This window comes from Ranitomeya variabilis, chromosome 4 (assembly GCF_051348905.1).
Source record: "Ranitomeya variabilis isolate aRanVar5 chromosome 4, aRanVar5.hap1, whole genome shotgun sequence".
NCBI classification, from domain to species: Eukaryota; Metazoa; Chordata; class Amphibia; order Anura; family Dendrobatidae; genus Ranitomeya; species Ranitomeya variabilis.
In genome coordinates, this window is record NC_135235.1 from 654,018,037 (window position 1) to 654,043,195 (window position 25,159).

General features: G+C 45.5%; 2 protein-coding genes across 2 annotated transcripts in view; both read left to right on the plus strand.

Annotated features, from left to right (window-relative positions):
• Positions 1-16,065: 16,065 nt before the first annotated feature.
• LOC143767446 (uncharacterized) overlaps positions 16,066-25,159 on the plus strand; it is a 212,448-nt gene continuing 203,354 nt past the window's right edge. Inside the window, exon 1 of the mRNA XM_077255783.1 lies at positions 16,066-16,095. Within this exon, the coding sequence (XP_077111898.1) occupies positions 16,069-16,095 (27 nt within the window). The 5' untranslated portion in view covers positions 16,066-16,068. The remainder of the gene's footprint in view (positions 16,096-25,159) is intronic.
• LOC143767049 (uncharacterized) overlaps positions 23,097-25,159 on the plus strand; it is a 99,200-nt gene continuing 97,137 nt past the window's right edge. The window contains exons 1-2 of the mRNA XM_077255071.1: positions 23,097-23,100; positions 23,446-23,565. Of these exons, the coding sequence (XP_077111186.1) occupies positions 23,097-23,100; positions 23,446-23,565 (124 nt within the window). The remainder of the gene's footprint in view (positions 23,101-23,445; positions 23,566-25,159) is intronic.

A 25,159-nucleotide genomic window follows, 5' to 3' on the forward strand; every position in this document is an offset into this window, starting at 1 on the left:
CTCTGATGTTATCAATCTTCTGCTTGAAGAATGAGGCAAAGTCTTCAGCAGAGATAAGTGAGGAGGGAGGAGGTGCTGGGGGATGGAGGAGAGAATTGAAGGTGTTGAATAACTGTTTAGGGTTGTGAGACAGGGAGGATATGAGAGATGAGAAGTAGGTTTGTTTAGCTGTGGCGAGTGCGGTCTTGAAAGTAGTGAGGGACTGTTTGAATGCGATTAAGTGGTCGTTGGAGTGGGATCTTTTCCATCTGCGCTCAGCAGCCCTGGAAGCTCGCCTCAGTTCTTTGGTCAGGCTGGTGTGCCAGGGCTGTCTGTTGATTTTGCGAGCTTTGGTATGTGTAAGTGAGGCAGCAGATTCCAAAGCTACAGCTATTGTGGTGTTATATAGAGCGGCAGCGTCATCCGCATTGTGTATGGAAATTATGTCTGTGAGAGGGAGGAGGGATTCAGAGAATGAATGTAGGTCAAGATGTTTAAGATTTCTGCGAGGGTGTGAAAGTTTGTGGGGTGGGGACTCTAGACATGGAGTGGAGAGAGATGAGAATGTGAGAAGGTTGTGGTCAGAGAGAGGAAGAGGCGAGTTAGAGAGGTTAGATAGGGAGCAGAGGCGGGTGAAGATGAGGTCCAGTGTGTGACCATCTTTGTGAGTGGCTGCAGAAGACCATTGAGTGAGGCCGAAGGAGGAAGAGAGAGATAGAAGTTTAGTGGCAGCTGAGAGGGAAGTGTCAATGGGTATGTTGAAATCGCCCATGATGATAGTGGGGATGTCCGCAGAAAGGAAATGAAGTAGCCAGGTGGTGAAGTGGTCAAAGAAGGTGGTGGCTGGCCCTGGGGGGCGGTAAATGACAGCCAGTTGGAGGTTGGAGGGGGAGTAGATGCGCACAGAGTGCACCTCAAAGGAAGGGAGGGTAACAGAGGGTGGCAGTGGGATTGGGGTGAAGGAGCAGTTATCTGACAGGAGAAAACCAACTCCTCCTCCATGCTTGCTGCTGGGGCGGGGTGTGTGAGAAAGGTGGAAGCCACCGTAAGAGAGTGCAGCAGGGGAGGCCGTGTCAGAAGGGGTGAGCCAGGTTTCGGTGATGGCGAGGAAGGAAAGTTTGGTAGTAACAAAAAGATCGTGGATGTAGGAAAGCTTGTTACAGACAGAGCGAGCGTTCCACAGAGCTCCTGTTAGTGGGACTGGGGAAGCGGGGGCTGGGCGAATGGGTATAAGGTTAGAGAGGTTACGGAAGTTTGTGATGGAGCGTGGATGGGAGGTAGAAATGACTGTGGGAATATGGTGAGGAGGACCAGATGGTCCATTTGGTTCCCCTGCCTAAGTTGCCTTCTTCTTCCGAGTTGGTTCCTCTGTTTTTTCAAAATGTGGTCCGTTTGCATGGTATTCCGGAGAATATCGTTTCTGACAGAGGTACCCAATTCGTGTCTAGATTTTGGCGAGCATTCTGTGCTAGGATGGGCATAGATTTGTCTTTCTCGTCTGCTTTCCATCCTCAGACTAATGGCCAGACCGAGCGGACGAATCAGACCTTGGAGACATATTTGAGGTGTTTTGTGTCTGCAGATCAGGATGATTGGGTTGCTTTTTTGCCTTTAGCGGAGTTTGCCCTCAATAATCGGGCCAGTTCTGCCACCTTGGTGTCTCCCTTTTTCTGTAATTCGGGGTTTCATCCTCGATTTTCTTCTGGTCAGGTGGAATCTTCGGATTGTCCTGGAGTGGATGCTGTGGTGGAGAGGTTGCATCAGATTTGGGGGCAGGTAGTGGACAATTTGAAGTTGTCCCAGGGGAAGACTCAGCTTTTTGCCAACCGCCGGCGTCGGGTTGGTCCTCGGCTTTGTGTTGGGGACTTGGTGTGGTTGTCTTCTCGTTTTGTCCCTATGAGGGTTTCTTCTCCCAAGTTTAAGCCTCGGTTCATCGGCCCGTACAAGATATTGGAGATTCTTAACCCTGTGTCCTTCCGTTTGGACCTCCCTGCATCTTTTTCTATTCATAATGTTTTTCATCGGTCATTATTGCGCAGGTATGAGGTACCGGTTGTGCCTTCCGTTGAGCCTCCTGCTCCGGTGTTGGTTGAGGGCGAGTTGGAGTACGTTGTGGAAAAAATCTTGGACTCCCGTGTTTCCAGACGGAAACTCCAGTATCTGGTCAAATGGAAGGGATACGGTCAGGAGGATAATTCTTGGGTGACTGCCTCTGATGTTCATGCCTCCGATTTGGTCCGTGCCTTTCATAAGGCTCATCCTGATCGCCCTGGTGGTTCTGGTGAGGGTTCGGTGCCCCCTCCTTGAGGGGGGGGTACTGTTGTGAAATTGGATTTTGGGCTCCCCCGGTGGCCACTGGTGGAATTGAACTGGTGTGCATCATCCTCTCTGTTCACCTGTTTCCATCAGGATGTGGGAGTCGCTATTTAGCCTTGCTCCTCTGTCACTTCCATGCCGGTCAACATTGTAATCAGAAGCCTTTCTGTGCATGTTCCTGCTGCTAGACAACTCCCAGCTAAGTTGGACTTAGTCCTTGTTTGTTTTTGCATTTTGTTCCAGTTCACAGCTGTAGTTTCGTTTCTGTGTCTGGAAAGCTCTTGTGATCTGAAATTGCCACTCTGATGTTATGAGTTAATACTAGAGTCTTAAAGTAATTTCAGGATGGTATTTTGATAGGGTTTTCAGCTGACCATGAAAGTGCCCTTTCTGTCTTCCTGCTATCTAGTAAGCGGACCTCAATTTTGCTAAACCTATTTTCATACTACGTTTGTCATTTCATCTAAAATCACCGCCAATATTTGTGGGGGCCTCTGTCTGCCTTTCGGGGAAATTTCTCTAGAGGTGAGCCAGGACTATATTTTCCTCTGCCAGGATTAGTTAGTCCTCCGGCCGGCGCTGGGCGTCTAGGGATAAAACGCAGGCTACGCTACCCGGCTACTGTTAGTTGTGCGGCAGGTTTAGTTCATGGTCAGTTTAGTTTCCATCCTTCCAAGAGCTAGTTCGTATGTTTGCTGGGCTATGTTCTCTTGCCATTGAGAACCATAACATACGATCATGAATCTATCCAGATACTTTCGGAAGATGTCATGCATAAAGGACTGAAACACAGAGGGAGCATTAGAAAGGCCGAATGGCATCACCAGGTACTCAAAATGGCCCTCGGGTGTATTAAATGCTGTTTTCCATTCATCGCCCTGTTTAATACGCACAAGATTATACGCCCCTCGAAGGTCTATCTTGGTGAACCAACTAGCCCCCTTGATCCGAGCAAATAAATCAGACAGCAGAGGCAAAGGGTACTGAAACTTGACCGTGATTTTATTGAGAAGGCGGTAATCTATACAGGGTCTCAGAGAACCATCCTTCTTGGCCACAAAAAAGAACCCTGCTCCCAACGGTGATGACGACGGGCGAATATGCCCCTTCTCCAAGGACTCCTTTATATAACTCCGCATAGCGGCGTGTTCTGGCACAGACAAATTGAAAAGTCGTCCCTTAGGGAACTTGCTACCAGGAATCAAATTAATAGCACAATCACAATCCCTATGAGGAGGTAGGGTACTAGACTTGGGCTCATCAAATACATCCCGGTAATCCGACAAAAACTCAGGGACTTCAGAAGGAGTGGAGGAAGAAATTGACAATAATGAAACATCCCCATGTACCCCTTGACACCCCCAACTGGACACCGACATTGATTTCCAATCCAATACTGGATTATGGACCTGCAGCCATGGCAAACCCAACACGACCACATCATGCAGATTATGCAACACCAAAAAGCGAATATCCTCCTGATGCGCAGGAGCCATGCACACAGTCAACTGGGTCCAGTACTGAGGCTTATTCTTGGCCAAAGGCGTAGCATCAATTCCCCTCAAAGGAATGGGATGCTGCAAGGGCTCCAAGAAAAAAACACAGCGCCTGGCAAACTCCAAGTCCATCAAATTCAGGGCAGCGCCTGAATCCACAAATGCCATAACAGAATAGGATGACAAAGAGCAAATCAGAGTAACGGACAGAAGAAATTTAGGCTGTACCGTACCAATGGTGACAGACCTAGCGAACCGCTTAGTGCGCTTAGGACAATCAGAGATAGCATAAGTGGAGTCACCACAGTAAAAACACGGGCCCTTCTGACATCTATGTTCTTGCCGTTCAGCTCTGGTGAAAGTCCTATCACATTGCATAGGCTCAGGCCTCTGCTCAGAGGATACCGCCAAATGGTGCACAGTTTTGCGCTCACATAAGCGCCGATCGATCTGTATGGCCAAGGACATTGATTCATTCAGACCAGCAGGCGTGGGGAACCCCACCATAACATCCTTAAGGGCTTCAGAAAGACCCTTTCTGAAAATTGCTGCCAGGGCACACTCATTCCACTGAGTAAGCACAGACCACTTTCTGAACTTCTGGCAATATACCTCCGCTTCATCCAGACCCTGACACAAAGCCAGCAAAATTTTCTCTGCCTGATCCACAGAATTCGGTTCATCATAAAGCAAACCCAGCGCCAGAAAAAACGCATCTACATTATGCAATGCAGGATCTCCTGGCGCCAGGGCGAATGCCCAGTCTTGAGGGTCGCCACACAACAAAGAAATAATGATTCTTACTTGCTGAATAGGGTCACCAGAAGAGCGGGGTTTCAGAGCAAGAAACAGTTTACAATTGTTTTTGAAATTCTGAAATTTAGATCTATCCCCAGAAAACAAATCAGCAATTGGAATTCTAGGCTCCAACATAGGATTCTGAACTACATAATCTTGAATGTTTTGTACCCTTGCAGCGAGTTGATCTACACTAGAGGACAAACCTTGAATGTCCATATCCACACCTAAGTTCTGAACCACCCAGAGTTTAAGGGGAAAAGAAAGGCAAAACACACTGCAGAGAAAAAAAAAAATGGTCTCAGAACTTCTCTTTTCCCTCTATTGAGATGCATTAACACTTTGAGGGCCAGCTGTACTGTTATGGACCTGGTGGTTAGGTGCACCAGGAATGACCTGATAGTTAAACACGGAATCAGGACGAGCTCTGGGGAAATGGGAACTCTGCTGACCGCAAACCCTACTCCTATCAACACAACTAGAAACAGCCGTGGAGCGTGCCTGACTCTGCCTAGACGCCTCTTCACAGCCTAAGAGCTAACTACCCCTAAAGAAAGGAAACAAAGCCTTACTTGCCTCAGAGAAATTTCCCCAAAGGTAAAAGCAGCCCCCCCACAAGTATTGACTGTGAGATAAGAGGAAATCACAAACACAGGATGAAATAGGTTTTAGCAAAGAGAGGCCAGTCTAACTAAACAGATTGAGGATAGAAAAGGGATCTTTGCGGTCAACACAAAAAGATACAAAAACCACGCAGAGTGTGCAAAAAATACCCCCGCACCGACTCACGATGCGGTGGTGCCACTCTGCACCCCCAGAGCTTCCAGCTAGCCAGGTAGTTTCATGATAGCAAGCTGGACTAGAACTTAGCAAGAAAAACCATATGTAACAAATGAACAAGCAGGAACTTAGCTTGTGCTGGAGTAGACAGGTCCTCAGAAAGATCCAGGAGAGATCTGAACCAGTACTAAAACATTGACAGCTGACATGGAGTAACGATCTGAGTGGAGTTAAATAGAGAATCGGCCTAGCCCCAAACGAGGGCAGCTGGAGAAGGAATCTCAGAACCAGCAGCTCCACTCACAGCCACCAGAGGGAGTCCACGGACAGAACTCACCGAAGTACCATTCATGACCACAGGAGGGAGTTCGAGAACGGAATTCACAACAAGTATTGCCTTCTGAGGCGCGTAGCCGGTGGCCGGAACACCGAGGGAGTAATTGGCTCTACGTATTACTTTGAAACACGGCAGGACAGTTCAATTCCAAGTTGACTGCCCGACCTTAATACCTAATGAAGACAACAGAGGCAAGTTGTGGGCGTCACTAGGGTCCCTATAAAATAGCTCCAGGCCTACCCCGTCATACGGGTCATCCTAGCCATACCATCTGGGGGACGGAGAGAGAACATCAGAAATATACACAAGAGTTGTGAGGACTATCCCGTGGTGCTCAGCAGGGAGGTACTACAACACACAGGCGCTAGTAGGAAGGCTACTGATTTCCACCTGCAAAGGGAACTCTGGATGTGCCTTCGGACCGGCCGGACTTAGCCTGCCCTGTGAACAGTGCTCTGGACTGTGGACGTTAAAGTCTTCAGTAAAAGGTAAAGAGACTGCAACCTTTGTGTCCTCGTTATTCATCGCGCCTTACAACATCCACCATTACCACCTACTCATCAAGGGAAGCCCTGGGGACATACTTCACCTGTGGGAAGGTATAACATCTAGCTGCCATTCCATCACCCCAGCGGACCCCTAGCAGCGTCGGTCACCCTGACCGAACACCACAGGTGGCGTCACGAAAACTTGACAAATTACACCTTTAATTGGGCGCCCCTTAGCAGGGCCACGGACCGGGTCAGGCCACCGTGACATCCCCAGAATCGAGACAGAGGGACCCGGTACCGAGTACCCCACTGCCTTGCGCCTGGGGGCGATCCACTTAGATATGGTGCCATAACGGAGCTTACTTACCAACATACATACAATACGGCTACACAGTGCCTACTACTGTCTCCACTACACACCGAATACATAATATTATAATATCACCATTATCTCTACATGAAATTAAATTCTTTACAAAGACCAATTATACCACCATACACCTTTTACTATAATGACTGAATTACATTAAGCTGCTACTAAATTTTTACAAAAATGCTCCCTAAAAAGAGCAATATTACAACCTTACAGTAACCCTATATTGGTAGATACCAGTTCCGCAGAACAAGTGATTACAGTACAGTTAAATATAGTAACTTACAGATAACGTTCTCTCTGATTCGGATCGTTCACATTTCTATCTGGCCCAGACCGACATGACAACTTCTCCAGCCAGGACTCATCTGCACAGATTACAACAAAGATACTTTTGACTTCTCACATTTCTAGCGCCGTCTCCATCTATTCCCAGCCTACAAAAACTCCCCACTCTGTGTGCACCTGCAGTGTGGACCACTGACCCCAATATTTAATCAATTTTGTCATTACTAGGATTACTCCCACCCCCAAAAAATTAAAGTGTCCCACAGAAAGTATTAATGCCCCTAGTGTGCAAAGACCTGTATACTCCTTTGAAGGATATAATATCCCAAGTGCCCCCTTCCAGCAACAAATACCCTTGAGTGCTCACTTAAAGTAACAATGTCCCCCCCAAAAAAAAGGAACTTGAGTGCCCCTATCAAAACTAATAATGTCCCCATTCATAACAAATAATGTCCTCTGAGCACCGACACAGCTCTGTATACAGAGCCCCCAATACCCCTATATTATACATTGAGGACCCCAAAGCTCCCTATATATAATAAAATGGCTACATAGCCCTCTATATACAATATGATGTCCCAACTGCCTCCTATATATACAGGTCCTTCTCAAAAAATTAGCATATAGTGTTAAATTTCATTATTTACCATAATGTAATGATTACAATTAAACTTTCATATATTATAGATTCATTATCCACCAACTGAAATTTGTCAGGTCTTTTATTGTTTTAACACTGATGATTTTGGCATACAACTCCTGATAACCCAAAAAAACTGTCTCAATAAATTAGCATATCAAGAAAAGGTCCTCTAAACGACCTATTACCCTAATCTTCTGAATCAACTAATTAACTCTAAACACATGCAAAAGATACCTGAGGCTTTTAAAAACCTGGTTCATTACTCAAAACCCCCATCATGGGTAAGACTAGCGACCTGACAGATGTCAAGAAGGCCATCATTGACACCCTCAAGCAAGAGGGTAAGACCCAAAAAGAAATTTCTCAACAAATAGGCTGTTCCCAGAGTGCTGTATCAAGGCACCTCAATGGTAAGTCTGTTGGAAGGAAACAATGTGGCAGAAAACGCTGTACAACGAGAAGAGGTGACCGGACCCTGAGGAAGATTGTGGAGAAGGACCGATTCCAGACCTTGGGGAACCTGAGGAAGCAGTGGACTGAGTCTGGTGTGGAAACATCCAGAGCCACCGTGCATTCCCCAGGTAAAGCCACTTTTGAACCATAAACAGCGGCAGAAGCGCCTGACCTGGGCTACAGAGAAGCAGCACTGGACTGTTGCTAAGTGGTCCCAAGTACTTTTTTCTGATGAAAGCAAATTTTGCATGTCATTCGGAAATCAAGGTGCCAGAGTCTGGAGGAAGACTGGGGAGAAGGAAATGCCAAAATGCCTGAAGTCCAGTGTCAAGTACCCACAGTCAGTGATGGTGTGGGGTGTCATGTCAGCTGCTGGTGTTGGTCCACTGTGTTTCATCAAGGGCAGGGTCAATGCAGCTAGCTATCAGGAGATTTTGGCGCACTTCATGCTTCCATCGGCTGAAATGCTTTATGGAGATGAAGATTTCATTTTTCAGCACGACCTGGCACCTGCTCACAGTGCCAAAACCACTGGTAAATGGTTTACTGACCATGGTATTACTGTGCGCAATTGGCCTGCCAACTCTCCTGACCTGAACCCCATAGAGAATCTGTGGGATATTGTGAAGAGAAAGTTGAGAGACGCAAGACCCAACACTCTGGATGAACTTAAGGCCGCTATTGAAGCATCCTGGGCCTCCGTAACATCTCAGCAGTGTCACAGGCTGATTGCCTCCATGCCACGCCGCATTGAAGCAGTCATTTCTGCCAAAGGATTCCCGACCAAGTATTGAGTGCATAACTGAACATTATTATTTGATTGTTTTTTTGTTTGTTATTAAAAAACACTTTTATTTGATTGGACGGGTGAAATATGCTAATTTATTGAGACAGGTTTTTTGGGTTATCAGGAGTTGTATGCCAAAATCATCAGTATTAAAACAATAAAAGACCTGACAAATTTCAGTTGGTGGATAATGAATCTATAATATATGAAAGTTTAATTGTAATCATTACATTATGGTAAATAATGAAAATTAACACTATATGCTAATTTTTTGAGAAGGACCTGTAGTATGAGGCTTTACAGTTTTCTACATATACTATACCTCCCCACAAATAGTACAGTATGTCTCCTAAACCCCTTATATATAGTATGATGGTCCCCTACAGCTTTCTAATTGCGATATTATGTACCTCACAGCTTCCAATATATAGTATGATGATCCCGCATCCCCTCTATATATAGTATCATATCCCTACAGCCCCCTATATGGAATATGGTGGCCCCACAGCCCTCACATGATGGTCCCCACAATTTATTTATATCTATATATATATTATATATAGTATAAAGGTATCCCCCTGCCCCACATAAATAGTATGATGGTACCCACAGCCCCACATATATAGTATATATAGTGTGATGGCTCCAATTCCAACCATAAATATAGCATAATGGCCCCAGTTCCCCATATATATAGTATGATGGCCCCAGTTCTCCCCACATATCTAGTATGATGGCCCCAGTTCTCCTCACATATATAGTATGATGGCCCCAGTTCTCCCCATATATATATAGTATGAGGGCCCCAGTTATCCCCATATATATAGTATAATAGCCCCTAGTTCTCCCATATAGTAGGACGGCCCCAGTTCTGCCCATATACAATGCCTACAAGTAGTATTCAACCCCCTGCAGATTTAGCAGGTTTAAAAAGATGCAAATAAGTTAGAGCCTTCAAACTTCAAACAAGAGCAGGATTTATTAACAGATGCATAAATCTTACAAACCAAAAAGTTTTGTTGCTCAGTTAAATTTTTATAAATTTTAAACATAAAAGTGTGGGTCAATTATTATTCAACCCCTAGGTTTAATATTTTGTGGAATAACCTTTGTTTGCAATTACAGCTAATAATCGTCTTTTATAAGACCTGATCAGGCCGGCACAGGTCTCTGGAGTTCTCTTGGCCCACTCCTCCATGCAGATCTTCTCCAAGTTATCTAGGTTCTTTGGGTGTCTCATGTGGACTTTAATCTTGAGCTCCTTCCACAAGTTTTCAATTGGGTTAAGGTCAGGAGACTGACTAGGCTACTGCAACACCTTGATTTTTTGCCTCTTGAACCAGGCCTTGGTTTTCTTGGCTGTGTGCTTTGGGTCGTTGTCTTGTTGGAAGATGAAATGACGACCCATCTTAAGATCCTTGATGGAGGAGCGGAGGTTCTTGGCCAAAATCTCCAGGTAGGCAGTGCTATCCATCTTCCCATGGATGCAGACCAGATGGCCAGGCCCCTTGGCTGAGAAACAGCCCCACAGCATGATGCTGCCACCACCATGCTTGACTGTAGGGATGGTATTCTTGGGGTGGTATGCAGTGCCATCCAGTCTCCAAACGTCACGTGTGTGGTTGGCACCAAAGATCTCGATCTTGGTCTCATCAGACCAGAGAACCTTGAACCAGTCAGTCTCAGAGTCCTCCAAGTGATCATGAGCAAACTGTAGACGAGCCTTGACATGACGCTTTGAAAGTAAAGGTACCTTACGGGCTCGTCTGGAACGGAGACCATTGCGGTGGAGTACGTTACTTATGGTATTGACTGAAACCAATGTCCCCACTGCCATGAGATCTTCCCAGATCTCCTTCCTTGTTGTCCTTGGGTTAGCCTTGACTCTTCGGACAAGCCTGGCCTCGGCACGGGAGGAAACTTTCAAAGGCTGTCCAGGCCGTGGAAGGCTAACAGTAGTTCCATAAGCCTTCCACTTCCGGATGATGCTCCCAACAGTGGAGACAGGTAGGCCCAACTCCGTGGAAAGGGTTTTGTACCCCTTGCCAGCCTTGTGACCCTCCACGATCTTGTCTCTGATGGCCTTGGAATGCTCCTTTGTCTTTCCCATGTTGACCATGTATGAGTGCTGTTCACAAGTTTGGGGAGGGTCTTAAATAGTCAGAAAAGGCTGGAAAAAGAGATAATTAATCCAAACATGTGAAGCTCATTGTTCTTTGTGCCTGAACTACTTCTTAATACTTTAGGGGAACCAAACAGAATTCTGGTGGGTTGAGGGGTTGAATAATAAATGACCCTCTGAAAAGACTTTTCACAATTTAAAAAAAAAATAAACAAAGAAATAACATTCTTTTTTGCTGCAGTGCATTTCACACTTCCAGGCTGATCTACAGTCCAAATGTCACAATGCCAAGTTAATTCCAAATGTGTAAACCTGCTAAATCTGCAGGGGGTTGAATACTACTTGTAGGCACTGTATATATATATATATATATATATATATATATATATATATATATATATATATAATCACCATTAATTCCATGGTGCTGTACATGAGAAGGGGTTACATACAAAGTTACAAAGTTATAGATATCATTTACAGTAAACTGGAGTCCGTCTGGTGGAGGTGTGAGTTGTATCCATGTAGTGACTCATAAATCTAGGTGTTAAATTGAGTCCTAGTGTCAACGAATCAAACATATTCATTAGATTGTATTCCCAAATTTTTCTTTCCCTGTGGTCCTTAAAATTACCTTTTAGTATACAATTCACACCTCCACCAGACGGACTCCAGATAACTAAAGGTACCTTCACACTAAGCGACTTTGCAGCAAGAACGACGACGATCCGTGACGTTGCAGCGTCCTGGATAGCGATCTCGTTGTGTTTGACACGCAGCAGCGATCTGGATCCCGCTGTGATATCGCTGGTCGGAGCTAGAAGTCCAGAACTTTATTTCATCGCTAGATCACCCGCTGTCATCGCTGGATCGGTGTGTGTGACACCGATCCAGCGATGTGTTCACTTGTAACCAGGGTAAATATCGGGTTACTAAGCGCAGGGCCGCGCTTAGTAACCCAATATTTACCCTGGTTACCATTGTAAAAGTAAAAAAAAAACACTACATACTCACCTTCTGATGTCTGTCACGTCCCCCGCCGGCGGCTTCCCTGCACTGAATGTGTCAGCGCTGGCCGGCCATAAAGCAGAGCACAGCGGTGACATCACCGCTGTGCTCCACTTTACTGCTGGCCTGACACATTCAGTGCAGGAAGCTCTGAGCAGCAGCGCGTAACCCTGTGGACGCCGGGGGACGTGACAGACATCAGAAGGTGAGTATGTAGTGTTTTTTTTTACTTTTACAATGGTAACCAGGGTAAATATCGGGTTACTAAGCGCGGCCCTGCGCTTAGTAACCCGATGTTTACCCTGGTTACCCGGGTGCTGCAGGGGGACTTCGGCATCATTGAAGACAGTTTCAACAATGCCGAAGTCGTTCCCCTGATCGTTGGTCGCTGGAGAGAGCTGTGTGACAGCTCCCCAGCGACCTAAACAGCGACGCTGCAGCGATCGGATCGTTGTCTATATCGCTGCAGCGTCACTAAATGTGACGGTACCTTAAGAACATTATTCCCACTGCCTCTTCATTTGTAAGAAAATGCCTAATTTGATTACCTTGACTTATCTATGGACTCATCACACTTCCCACCCCCTAACAAATGTCCTCCTGTAGTATTCTTTAAATGTTGTGCTTGTCTCGTATTAATCTATTTGTAATCTTGCCTGAAGAAGGAGCCACTGTGCTCTGAAAGCTTGCAAGCATATTATTTTCTGGTTAGCCAATAAAGGTATCACTCTTACTTAATACTTCTGTCATCATTGGGCAGAAAAGTATTCACATCGATTTTTCTGGCTAACACGGTACCACAATACAATTTGTTATTGTACATCATTTACAGTAAACAAATTTACAATGACAGACTGGTACAGAGGGGAGAGGACCCTGTCCTTGCGGACTTACATTCTACTGAATAATGGGGAAGAGACAGAAGGTTGGAGGTGCAAGCAGCTCTGGTGGTAGTGAGGTGGCAGAATGGTTATGGACAAGGATGTGGATGGGCTTGATGATGGTGCTGCTTGACTGTGGGCAACAACAGGTGCAAGGCTAAAGGCATCTTCACATGCACGGTGGACTGGGGATTGGCTTCCACGCAAAACAGTGGAAGAAGCAGTGGTGTCACCTGTAGACAGTTTTCATGGAGCCTGGGGTTCGGCTCACAAAGTTGGGTGCTTTGCTGCCATGTGCCTGATCATGCTGGTGGTGGTCAGGCTGGTAGTTTTGCTACCCCTGCTGATGCGGGCATGGCAGGTGCCGCAAATGGCCTGTTTGGGGTTATCGGCAGAGTCTTTAAAAAATAACCAGACTCAGGAAGATCGAACAGTTGGAATGGCAACTTCCGTTATGTTGGTGTTACGGGGAATGGATGTGCACCTTCTGTCTGTGGCCACCACACTGCTTCTTCCTGCCTGTTGGCTTGATATGCCTCCTTCCCCATGCGTGCTGCTGTCCTCGCTCTGCATGTCCTCCTGCCAGGTTGGGTCAGTCACTATGTTATCCACCACCTCATCTTCCACATCCGCACCCTGCTCCTCCTCCTGACTTTCTGGCAACTGTGTATCATCATCGTTCACCTCTTGTGACACTTTCCCACCATTGCCTTTGTGTGACAGTGGCTGTTCAAAGCTTTGTGTATCGCTACATGCGATCTCATCTGGCCCCACTTCAAGTTGACCTGCCGAGAGTCCGAAATCTTTAAAGGTAAAACTGAACAGCTCTTCGGAGTGTCCAAGTGTGGGATCAGTTGTCTCAGGGCACTCAGCATGGTGGGAGGAAGAAGGATCAGGGTGAGGAATATCCGGTCCACACTCACGGCTACTCAGACTTGACCGTGTGGAAGATATGGTGGTGGTGGTGCTTGCTAATTGACTGGAAGCATTATCCGCTATCCAACCAACAGCCGTTTCACACTGCTCTGGCTTTAATAGTGGTGTGCTGCAGTCCCCTAGAAACTGGGAAAGGAAGTTCAAGCGAGAAGATGTGGGTCTTTGTTGTGGCCCACTTTCAGCTCGGCCACGGCCTCGTCCTCTGCATGCATCATCGGCATCATGTCTACTTCCCTGTCCCTTGCCTTGACCATTTTAAATGGACTACTGAACTATTTCAAAAGCTCAAGACAAATGTATTTATTTGGAGAAAAATTATATGTGATCAGTATGCCTGCGAAGCTACGATTTTTCCACCACCGATATACCAGCCCTCAGCTTGACATAACAGATTGTATACAATTTTTTGGGGTTTTTGGTGATTTTTTGAATACAAATGAGTTGAACAAGGCTAGCAGACAGAACTATGCCACGTATGCCTGCAAAACTACGATTTTTCCACCACAGATACACCAGGCCTCAGCCTGGCATAACAGACTGTATACATTTTTGGGGGGTTTTGGTGATTTTTTGAAAAAAATAAATATAAAGGAGTTGAACAAGGCTAGCAGACAAAACTATACAACTTATGCCTGTGAAGCTATAATTTTTTCCACCACAGAAACACCATCCGTCAGCCTGAGATAACAGACTGATCTAAACGTGGCCTTTATTTTTTTGGACACAACTATATTGTGTCAACAAGTTGGCTATGAAACACAAAAAAAGAATTTTTTAGGCACTCACATCTGATGCCTGGGAAAAAAAGATTCTTGCACGCTCTTCGATTACAATGACCTGGCTGTAGTCTGCAGCGTGACCAAGCAAATAAATGTAGAAATAAGGGGGCTATGGATTGCTTTAGAATAAAAGGAGCAGGTATAAGGTGAAGAAAAAGAAAATTTGCCACAGATAACTGGAGCTAGGTATATATTAAATAAGCAGCAGCAGACAGTAATGGAGTTTTTGGAGGGATGCAGTGGGAGCTATGTACGCACATACAGTGCCTGCCGGCCTTGCACTGATGTGGATATGCTGTGTCCTGCCTGCCTAGGGCTGCAATCTCGGAACCCACTAATTAGCCCTAAAAGGACTGTTGGTTTCTCAGGAGTTGTGGACCGAACCGTTGCGGACCTACACTAACTATTTAAAGGATAATTTTTCTAACCCTTTCTCGGCAGCAGCTCTCCCTACACTCGCTAAGTCCGGAGCAGAAGGCGCTGAGCAGGGCGGCGCCAGGTCTCTTATAGACCTGATGACTCTGTGCGGCCAGCCAATCACTGTAATACCACAACAAGGATGGCTGCGGCATTACAGTGCATGGCAGACAATCCCTGCATTGTCATTGGGGCTCTAAAAAGTGCCAAAATTGCAGGGCGGAGACCCGAGCTCTGGCCGAATAATCCCAGAAATAGTTGGTGCTCGCCGAGTACACCGAGCATAGTGATCCTCGGGCAAGTACCGCGTAGTGGCGAACACGTTCGCTCATCACTAATTGTGACACGTCCGTCTTCGGGACTCTGGGCTGTGATCTGGGCAGTTGGAGGGGTCAGCTGTTAGACCTTTGGTAACTCCCGTGATGTCCGGGACCTACGGTCTGCTAAGGATTAGGACCTACGGGACAGTGTACAAAGTGGAACATCTGTGACTTGTGGAGACAGTTGGAAGGTGTCTGTAATGAAGCTGAAGGAACTAAGTGAAGTGTTGTTGAAAATGAATCTGGACTCTGAGAGTAATTGTGTGCTGCCGAGACAAATCGGGACTATGCATTCTGAGGAGAAAGAAGACCCACAGGTGGGTGGAATATATTGCAGACAGAGCACACAGCAGAAAGTAGCTAATGTTTCTGTAGCGGAGCGCCAGGGTGTTCCAGATCAGCAGCGGTCCCTCGCCACGACTATCACCCTGGACCCCATTACATGCAAACGCGGCTCCGCTCCGTACCCGTTGTACACACGCGGCTCTGCTCCGTCTACCTCGTACACACACGGCTCCGCTGCGTCCAACTCGCACACACGCGACTCAGCTCCGTCCACCTTGTACACACGCGGCTCCGCTCCGCACACACATGGCTCCGCTCCGTACACCTCGTACACACACGGCTCTGCTCCGTACACCTCGTACACACACGGCTCCGCTCTGTACACCTCGTACACACACGGCTCCGCTACACCCACTCTGTAAACCCCTCCTGACCCCACACATAAGCTTCCCCTCATCCAGCACCATGACAACCAGCACAGCAGAGTCCTGCATACACTGAGGCCCCTGATCATGTGACCCCTGACTCCTCCCCTCCTGTGACCTCATCCCAGGTCCTGTGCGCACAGAGCAGCCATATATGTGGTGTGCGGCTCTGCAGGTGGAGGTAGGTGCTGGAGATTCCCCATTACTGGGCGGGGGCGGGGGCAGTAACCCCTCCATCCCCGGAGATAGTGCCCCCAGCTCCGCCATGTGTATATGTACAGTAATAGGACGCTGGCTGTGCTCATGTATACAGGGGAGGGCGCTCTGGTTTGGGGACAGATGACGCTTTCTCTCTGGGGTGGGGTGCTGCTTCCTGAATAGAAACTCTAGCTCTGAACCCACTGACCCTGAAGGAGACCACATCACATGGAGGACGGTAATTGTGGGGAATTGTCCCTAATTTACATTTGACATAGAACATACAGCGACGAGTAGAAGGCTAACAATGTTTTTAACGTTTGACTTCCAGGCCCCATATCTCGCCATCCACCACAGCTTGTGACTAGTGACGAGTGTGCTTGGTGATGCTCCGATATCACTCGAGTTGTCTGGGTGCCCTCCTTCTTATCTCCTCCACACTTATACGTTTCTCACCCAATCGACTTATAGACTTCACCCGAGCATCCCCTCTGGAATTCTGTGCCCCAACATGTCCAATTATCTGCCAATTTCGGAACTTTTAGACGTAACTTAAAAACACATTTCATCAAGCAAGCACTGAGCCCGATGCCACCTCCCCACCTCCATAAGCTGCCGCAACCCTCCCAGCCTACTGTATTCCTCCCCATTGGTAGACTGTAAGCCCACAAGGCCAGCGCCCTCTCCCCTCGGTCCCAGTCTGCCGTTGTTAGTTCGTTCACTGTATTTTATATTTGTATTTTGTTTGTAACCCCTTTTCGTGTACAACAGCATGGAATCATTGATGCTCTAAAAATAAATAATAATAATAATAGCCAAGGAAAATATCCCTTCATTAGTTTCTGCAGTGGGCAGGCCCCAAATTTTAACCCATTCGCGCCAGAGCCTGTTTTTGCCTTCGTGACCCTGCCAATTTTTTCAATTCTTGACCAGTGTCAATTTATGAGGTCATAACTCTAGAACGCTTCAACGGATCCCCTTGATTCTGAGTTGTTTTTTTTTTTATGACATATTGTACTTTAAGATTGTGGTAAAATTTCTTTGACATGACTTGAGTTTATTTATTAAAAAAATGGAAATTTGGCGAAAATTTAGCAATTTTCAAACTTTTGCAATTTTCAAACTCTTAATTTTTTTATGCTCTTAAATCAGAGTCATATCGCACAGCATAGATGATAAATAACATTTCCCACATGTCTACTTTACATCAGCCCAATTTTTGAAACATAATTTTTTTTCGTAAGGAAGTTATAAGGGTTAAAATTTGACCAGCGATTTCTCATTTTTCCAACAAAATTTACAAAATCATTTTTTTTAGGGACTAACTCACATTTGAAGTGACCTTGGGGGGTCAATATGACAGAAAATACCCAAAAGTGACACCATTCTAAATACTTCACCCCACATGGTGCTCAAAACCAAATTCAAGAAGTTTATTAACCCTTCAGGTGCTTCACAGGAATGAATGGAATGTGTAAGGAAAAAATAAACATTTACTTTCACAAAAATTTTCCTTTAGACCTAATTTTTTAACTTTTGCAAGGGTAACAGGAGAAAATGGTCTAGGCATTTTGTTTTACTATTACTCCTGAGCATGCCGATACCCCATATATGGGGGAATACTACTGTTTGAGCACACCATTTGACTTTTTGAATGTAAAATATGCTGGAATAATTAGCGGTTGCCATGTCGCGTTTGGAGAGCCCCTGATGTGCCTAAACAGTGGACACCCCCCACAAGTGACACCATTTTGGAAACTAGACCCCTTATGGAACTTATCTATATGTGTTTTGAACACCTTTAACCCACAGGTGCTTCACAGAAGTTTATAACGTAGAGCCGTGGAAATAAAAAATAAAATACAATTTTCCCAAATATTTTTAGCTCCATATTTTGCATTTTCATAAGGGTAAAAGGTGAAATTTCTCCATACGATTTGTTGTGCAATTTCTCCTTAGTACGTTGATACCCCATATGTGGGGGAATACTACTGTTTGCACGGCAGGGCTTGGAATCGAAGTAGCACCATTTGACTTTAGGAATGCAAAATTGGCTGGAATCGATAGCGGATTCCATGTTGCGTTTGGAGAGCCCATGATGTGCCTAAACAGTGGAAACCCCCCAACAAGTGACCCTATTTTGGAAACTAGATCCCTCAAGGAATTTATCTAGATGTCTGGTGAGCAAACTGAACCTCCCAGGGGCTTCACAGAATTTTATAATATTGCGCTATCAAAATAATAATAATGATAAGAAGAAAACAAAACATTTTTACCACAAAAATGCTACTTTATCCCCCATTTTTTTTTTTTTTTTTTTATAAGAGCAGCAAAAAAAAATTGACCCCAAAGTTTGTTGTGCAATTTCCCCTGAATATGCCAATACCCAGTATGTGGTGAAAAACTACTGTCTGGGAGCACGGCAGGGCATGAAAGGGAAGGAGCGCCATATTACAGTGCAGGTTTTGCTGCATTGGTTTGAGGGGGCCATGTCACATTGGCAGAGCCCCTGAGGTGCTAGAACAGCAAAAACCCCCGTAAGTGACTACACCTCTCAATGAGTTCATCTAGGGGTGCAGTGATCATATTGACACCACAAGTGTGTCACAGAATTTTATACCATTGGACAGTGAAGAAAAAATAATTACATTTGTACCACAAAAAAAAATGTTTTAGCCCCAGATTTTACATTTTCACACTGGGAAATGGGTAAATATGGTGCCAAAATGTGTTACACAATTTCTTCTGAACTTGGCAATACCCCATATGTGGCCGTACAGTACTGCTTAGCCACACAGCAAGGCTCTAAAGGGACGGAGCGCTGTTTGACTCTTGGAGAACTAATTATTATAGAATAGTTTCCAGACTCTATATAAAGAACAACTAAATGCCATAAAAGCACAATCCCCCTCAAGTGACCCCAGTTTGGAAATTATACCCCTTTAGGAATTTATCTACAAAGTGTAGTGATGATTTTGACTCCACAGGTGTCTTCCAGAAACAGGCAGCAGTGGATGTTGCTGAGTGAAAAATGCAAACTGCCGTTGTAGTGACCAGTACGTTGCAGTCACCAATACGTTATACCTAGCCCGTGCTTCTGGATACGTGCACCCATAAATCAGTCAGGCTCTCATCACTATAGAATTGCCAAGCATGTGGATGATATATGTGGTTTAGTTACACTGTGGGGCTCAAAAGGGAGGGGGAGCATTTGAATTTGGGAGCGCAGAATTTCTTTTGGCAGGTGAGAAGCCATAATGCTTTTCCAGAGCCTTTGTTCTATCAGTAATGTGGAAACCCCCTATATTTCTGTTAACAGATGACGGACCAGAGTGAGGGCTTGCTTTTTTTGTGGATTGAGTGGAATCTTTTATTGGGAAAATTTTATATAACGTTTGGGATCACATTTATCTGGCGCTCTACACTGAGCACTTACTTTGGAGTTTCTATCTAAATCTGAGTGATGTGACAGATGAAACCCTCGATCCAGGTATTGGTACTTTTGGCAGTGTGGACAGGTGCCAAGTCCTGCTGGAGAATTAAATTTCCATCTCCAAAAAGCTTGTTGGCAGAGGGAAGCATGAAGTGCTCTAAAATTTCCTGGTAGACGACTGCGCTGACTTTGGTCTTGATAAAACACAGTGGACCTACACCAGCAGATGACACGGCTCCCCAAACCATCATTGATTGTGGATACTTTACACTAGACCTTGGAAATCAAGTTCCCAGAGTCTGGAGGAAGAGTGGAGAGGTGCACAATCCAAGCTGCTGGAGGTCTAGTGTGAAGTATCCACAATCAGTGATGGTTTGGGGAGCCATGTCATCTGCTGGTGTAGATCTACTGTGTTTTATCAAGCATTAATTCTTTTTTTATATTGATAGATCGGGCGATTCTGAACACGGCGATACCAAATATGTGTAGGTTTGATTTTTTTTTTTTTAAATTGTTTTATTTTGAATGGGGCGAAAGGGGGGTGATTTGAACTTTTATATATATTTTTTTATATTTTTAAAACTATTTTTCTTTAACTTTTGGCATGCTTCAATAGTTTCCATGGGAGGCTAGAAGCTGCCATAGCCTGATCGGCTCTGCTACATAGAGGAGATGCTCAGATCGCCTCTTTGTAGCAGAATTTCAGGCTTGCTATGAGTGCCGACCACCGGGTGGTGCTCATAGCAATCCGGCACCAACAACCATAGAGGTCTCAAGGAGACCTCTGGTTGTCATGCCAACACACCAATGACCCGCGATCACGTTGGTCACCGGTGAGCATATTTCCGGCCGGATGTGCTTGTAAGGCTACGTTCACATTTGCGGCCAGCGCCGCAGCGTCGGGCGCCGCAGCGGCGCCGCATGCGTCATGCGCCCCTATATTTAACATGGGGGCGCATGGACATGCGGCGCACTTGCGTTTTGCGGCGCTGCGGCGCCCGCGTCGGGGCGCAGAGGACGCAGCAAGTTGCATTTTTGCTGCGTCCAAATTCAATGAAAAAAACGACGCATGCGGCGCAAAACGCAGCGTTGTGCATGCGTTTTGCTGCGTTTTTGTTTGCGTTGTGCGCTGCGGCGCCGACGCTGCGGCGCACAACGCAAATGTGAACGTAGCCTTAAATGCCGCTGTCAGTTTGACTGCGGCATTTAACTAGTTAATAGCCACGGGCGGATCGCGATTCTGCCTGTGACTATTGCGGGCACATGCCAGCTGTTCAAAACAGCTGACTTGTCCCAGCTTTGAGGTAGGATCACCACCGGAGCCCACATCAAAGCGGGGGATACTGACATCGGCGTATTAGTACATCCGATGTCAGTAAGGGGTTAAACTTGATTTTTCACATTTCAAATTGTTTATCATTTAGTTACCCCATAATTCTGAACGTATCAATATTCTCAAGACAAAGCCACACTTTAACTTTCTTAAATATTTAGGTTTATTAACCTTTTGGATTGACCAACAGCAGATGTTCAGTAATAAAATGACTTATCAAAAATACAAATTGCCTAATTTCTGTCCACACATCCCAGATAGATTTGTGTGAGTGTTATAAAGTGCCTCACGGAAAATCTGGATCCCCGATTAACATTCTTCTAGTACAGTTATCACTTGCTGGTCATTGTAGGTAAAGTGGCCCTCATGGTTGTTGTCCTTTTATTCACGTCTCATATATGTTGGAAACACCTCTGTGGCCAGTGATTAGCTGCAGCGTTTGTGAGGGTCTGACATGATCTGTCCTTAATTATGAAGAAGCTGCTTTATATCTTCTCATATGTTACCCTTTATTATCTTCAAAAATAGTTTTTTGTATCGCAGAATTGAGCAAGTACATCAAAGCCCTACCTACCAAAAAAGACCTTGAAGGATTCGCCTGCAGGCTTGAAAATACATAGAAGCAAGAAATCCACAACTTACAGAAAGAATTTACCACACGAATAGAGGACGTGGAAAAAACACACACGAGAATATTTTTCGAGAACTGCAGGCCCATAGGGACCCCTTAATAGATCATACTCTCAAACTAGAAGATATCTCATCTGGAATGGAGGACCTCGAAAACCGCAATAGACGGAATAACATTCATATACGAGGCCTCCCAGAATCTGTCGGTTTTTCTGATCTGGATCGTACAGTACAAAATATCTTCTTAGACCTGCTGGACGACAAGGATGGTGGCTCTATCGAGTTCGATAGTATCCATCGCGCTTTGGGTCCTAAACCTACTTCCGACTCTCGACCACGTGATGTTATATGTAGAATCCACTACTATAGAATCAAAGAAGCCATAATGATGGCTGCCAGGAAAAAAGAAGTCATCAGATTCGAGGATCACCCAATCTTAATCCTTTCTGATCTATCTAGACGTACTTTGTTACTGCGCAGAGCTCTAAAACCATTACTGGCCGAACTTAAGAGAAGAGACATTCCATATAGATGGGGGTTCCCGTTCCAATTAACGGCCTCTAAGGGAGGCAAGTCGGCTTCTTTTCAAAGGCTTTGTGACTTAACTACTTTCTTGGGCACCTTCGAACTTCCAATGGTAAATCCTCCTGAGTGGCCTGTGAGCCCAACTCTCCCTGAAGCTCCACCAAAGTGGCTCAAGGTTCAACGAACCAAAAAACAAGACAACAAGCGGGTTCCATCTGACCCGCCTTGAGAACTTAGCATCCTGGTTTGTTGATACAGAAAGGCGAGCTCGGCCTACGGATGGAGTGGGTTTCGTTTGAAGGCTTTTATAGTCTGGGTTTTCTCTTTTTTTGTATTTCCGTTATGTTGGTTATGATAGTCTGGCATATATTGCTTAGTTTTATTATGTTTGCACTTTATTCTCATGTTCTCAGTGTTTTAGGCGCGGGTGTTGCGGATTGTGAGAAGTCATAGGCCTGTGGCGGGGGCTTTTCCTCCAGACCCTTCCCTTCCTCCTCTCCTAGGTTTCCCTTTCCCTTCCCTTCTCCCACCTCTCCTCCCTCCCCTCCCCCTCACCACCCTTTTTCCCTACCTCTCCCACCCTCTCTTCCTATCCCCCCCCACTCTTTCTCTTTACCTTTTTGGAGGATTCGCCTGTACAAATAGGCCTGTGCTTACATTTTCCATGATTCATATTCAGACTTGACTTCACACTTGGGTTTCTGCACTGACAATTAATTGTCTTGTTACTTTATATGACATATTTAACTTGATGTTTTGACATGTGTCCAACGGATATTTCTTATGTTTTCTTGGGGGGGGTCATGGTTCCTCCTTGGGCTTCCTTCCCTTTGGTTGGGTTCTCAGGTAGTATACTACCAAAACTTGTCTTACTGTAGTTAGGGCTACAAAGCTCTGGCTTTAGAGTAATTATAGATATGTTTTGTTTTTTCTTTGTTTCTCTTCTCCTTTTTTTTCTCTACTCCCTTTCCTTTTCTTCCCCTTTCTAAATACTTCCTCTCCATGCGGGTACTCCTTCCGGGCGGATCAATAAAAATTTGCTGCATAGCGGCGCATTCAGATTATGGGTAAATTAAAGTTTTGCTCCTTTAATGTAAAGGGGCTAAATATTCCTGAAAAAAGGAGACAGGTTCTATACACAAGTCATAAAAAGCAGGTTTCGGTCCTGATGCTCCAGGAGACGCATTTTAAAACTGGGGTTGTCCCCCCCTACGTTTCAAAATATTACCCCAAATGGTACCACAGTTCCAATCCGCATGCCAAATTTAAGGGGGTCTCAATAGCTTTTCATAAAAACTTTGTGCCGGAAGTGCTGAGTTCCTCTATAGACCCAGATGGTAGATATGTGTTTTTAAAAATTTCCTGTGATGGACATCAATTGGTCTTGGCTAATGTCTATTTTCCGAACCAAGGTCAGCAGAGCTTCAGTGCGGAGTGTGGGAGGCGCCTCGGGGAATTTGCTGGCTCCTCTCCTGTGATACTGGGGGGCGATTTCAACATTCCCATGAACCCGGTGGTAGACGTCTCTTCGGGTAAGACTTCATACTCGCTTTCTTCTATTGCTCGGATTAGGAAACAAATGCGCGACATGAGACTAGTTGACTTATGGAGGGTACTTCACCCGGGTACAAAGGACTACAGCTTTTTCTCACAAGTGCATAACACCTACAGCAGAATTGACTACTTTTTTATCTCACACAACCTGCTGGATCTCCCAATGGAAGCAGAGGTGGGTTCGATTTTGTGGTCGGACCATGCCCCGATATTTCTTTCAATTCTGTTCCATTCTAATACAAAACCGGGCTTCTCGTGGCGCCTGAATGAGAACTTACTCCAGGATGCCCAATGCAAAACCGATGTGAAAAGACGATATCCAATTTTGTAGCGGACCATGGGGGGGACACCACATCTTCTCCTATGAAATGGGAGGCCCTGAAAAGCGTGATACGGGGAGTTCTTATTTCACATGGCGCGCGCTTGAAGAGGGAGAGGGTCGCAGAAATAATTAAACTCTTAGACCAAATCCATAAATTAGAAACGCAACACAAAAGAGATCTCAATGAGGTTACATTCGCACACTTGTCCACAACCAGGCAAAAGTTGCTCGCCTTACTGGACCAAAAATCATGCTATCTCAGGGAAAGGCTCCGAAATCGCTTTTACCAATATGGAACCAAAAGTGGCAAGATCTTGGCTAGATATATTAACCCACGTGGCCCAAATACATTTATTCCCTTTATTAAAAATGGGAAAGGAGAAAAGTTACATAATACCAGAGACATCATCTCGAGTTTCAGTGATTACTACAAAGACTTATACAACATAGATGGCCACTACAAAGATCTGTCCACATCCGCTCTCCATAACAAAATGAATACGTATTTGCATCAAAACAATATACCCCTTCTACAGGAGGACGAGATTCTGGGTCTGGAGGAGGAGTTTACACTGGAGGAGGTTTTGGAAACTATCAAAGACCTGAAACAAGGGAAAAGTCCAGGTCCAGACGGGTACTCAGCCGGTTTTTATAAATCATTCTCCTCATTATTGAGCCCGATTTTTCTTGAAGTGTGTAATTCGGTCTCCTCGGGTGGTTCCTTTCTCCCTCAGGCTTTGGCCGCTCATATCACGGTCATACCAAAACCAGATAAAGACCCCTCGTTACGTAATAATTATCGTCCAATATCTCTTATAAATTTAGACATTAAAATCTACGCGAAGATGATTGCGAATAGATTGAGCCCTCTCCTTCCAAACGTGATAAACCAAGACCAGGTTGGTTTTGTCCCTGGTAGGGAGGCGCGTGATAACACCATTAGGACCATCTCTTTAATAGACAGGGCGGGACGGGAGGGGGGTGATCCCATGTGTATCCTGTCGATCGATGCTGAGAAGGCCTTCGACAGGGTACACTGGGAGTTTTTGATCCGGGCCCTGGCAGGGATCGGGCTGGGAGACAACATGATGCATAGAATAAAGGCCTTATATACCTCCCCTAACGCCCAGGTGAAGGTGAATGGCACCCTTTCAGACACGTTCGAGATATGGAATGGTACAAGGCAGGGGTGCCCGCTTTCCCCTCTCCTATTTATCCTGGCAATGGAATACCTGGCCACCGCCATGCGC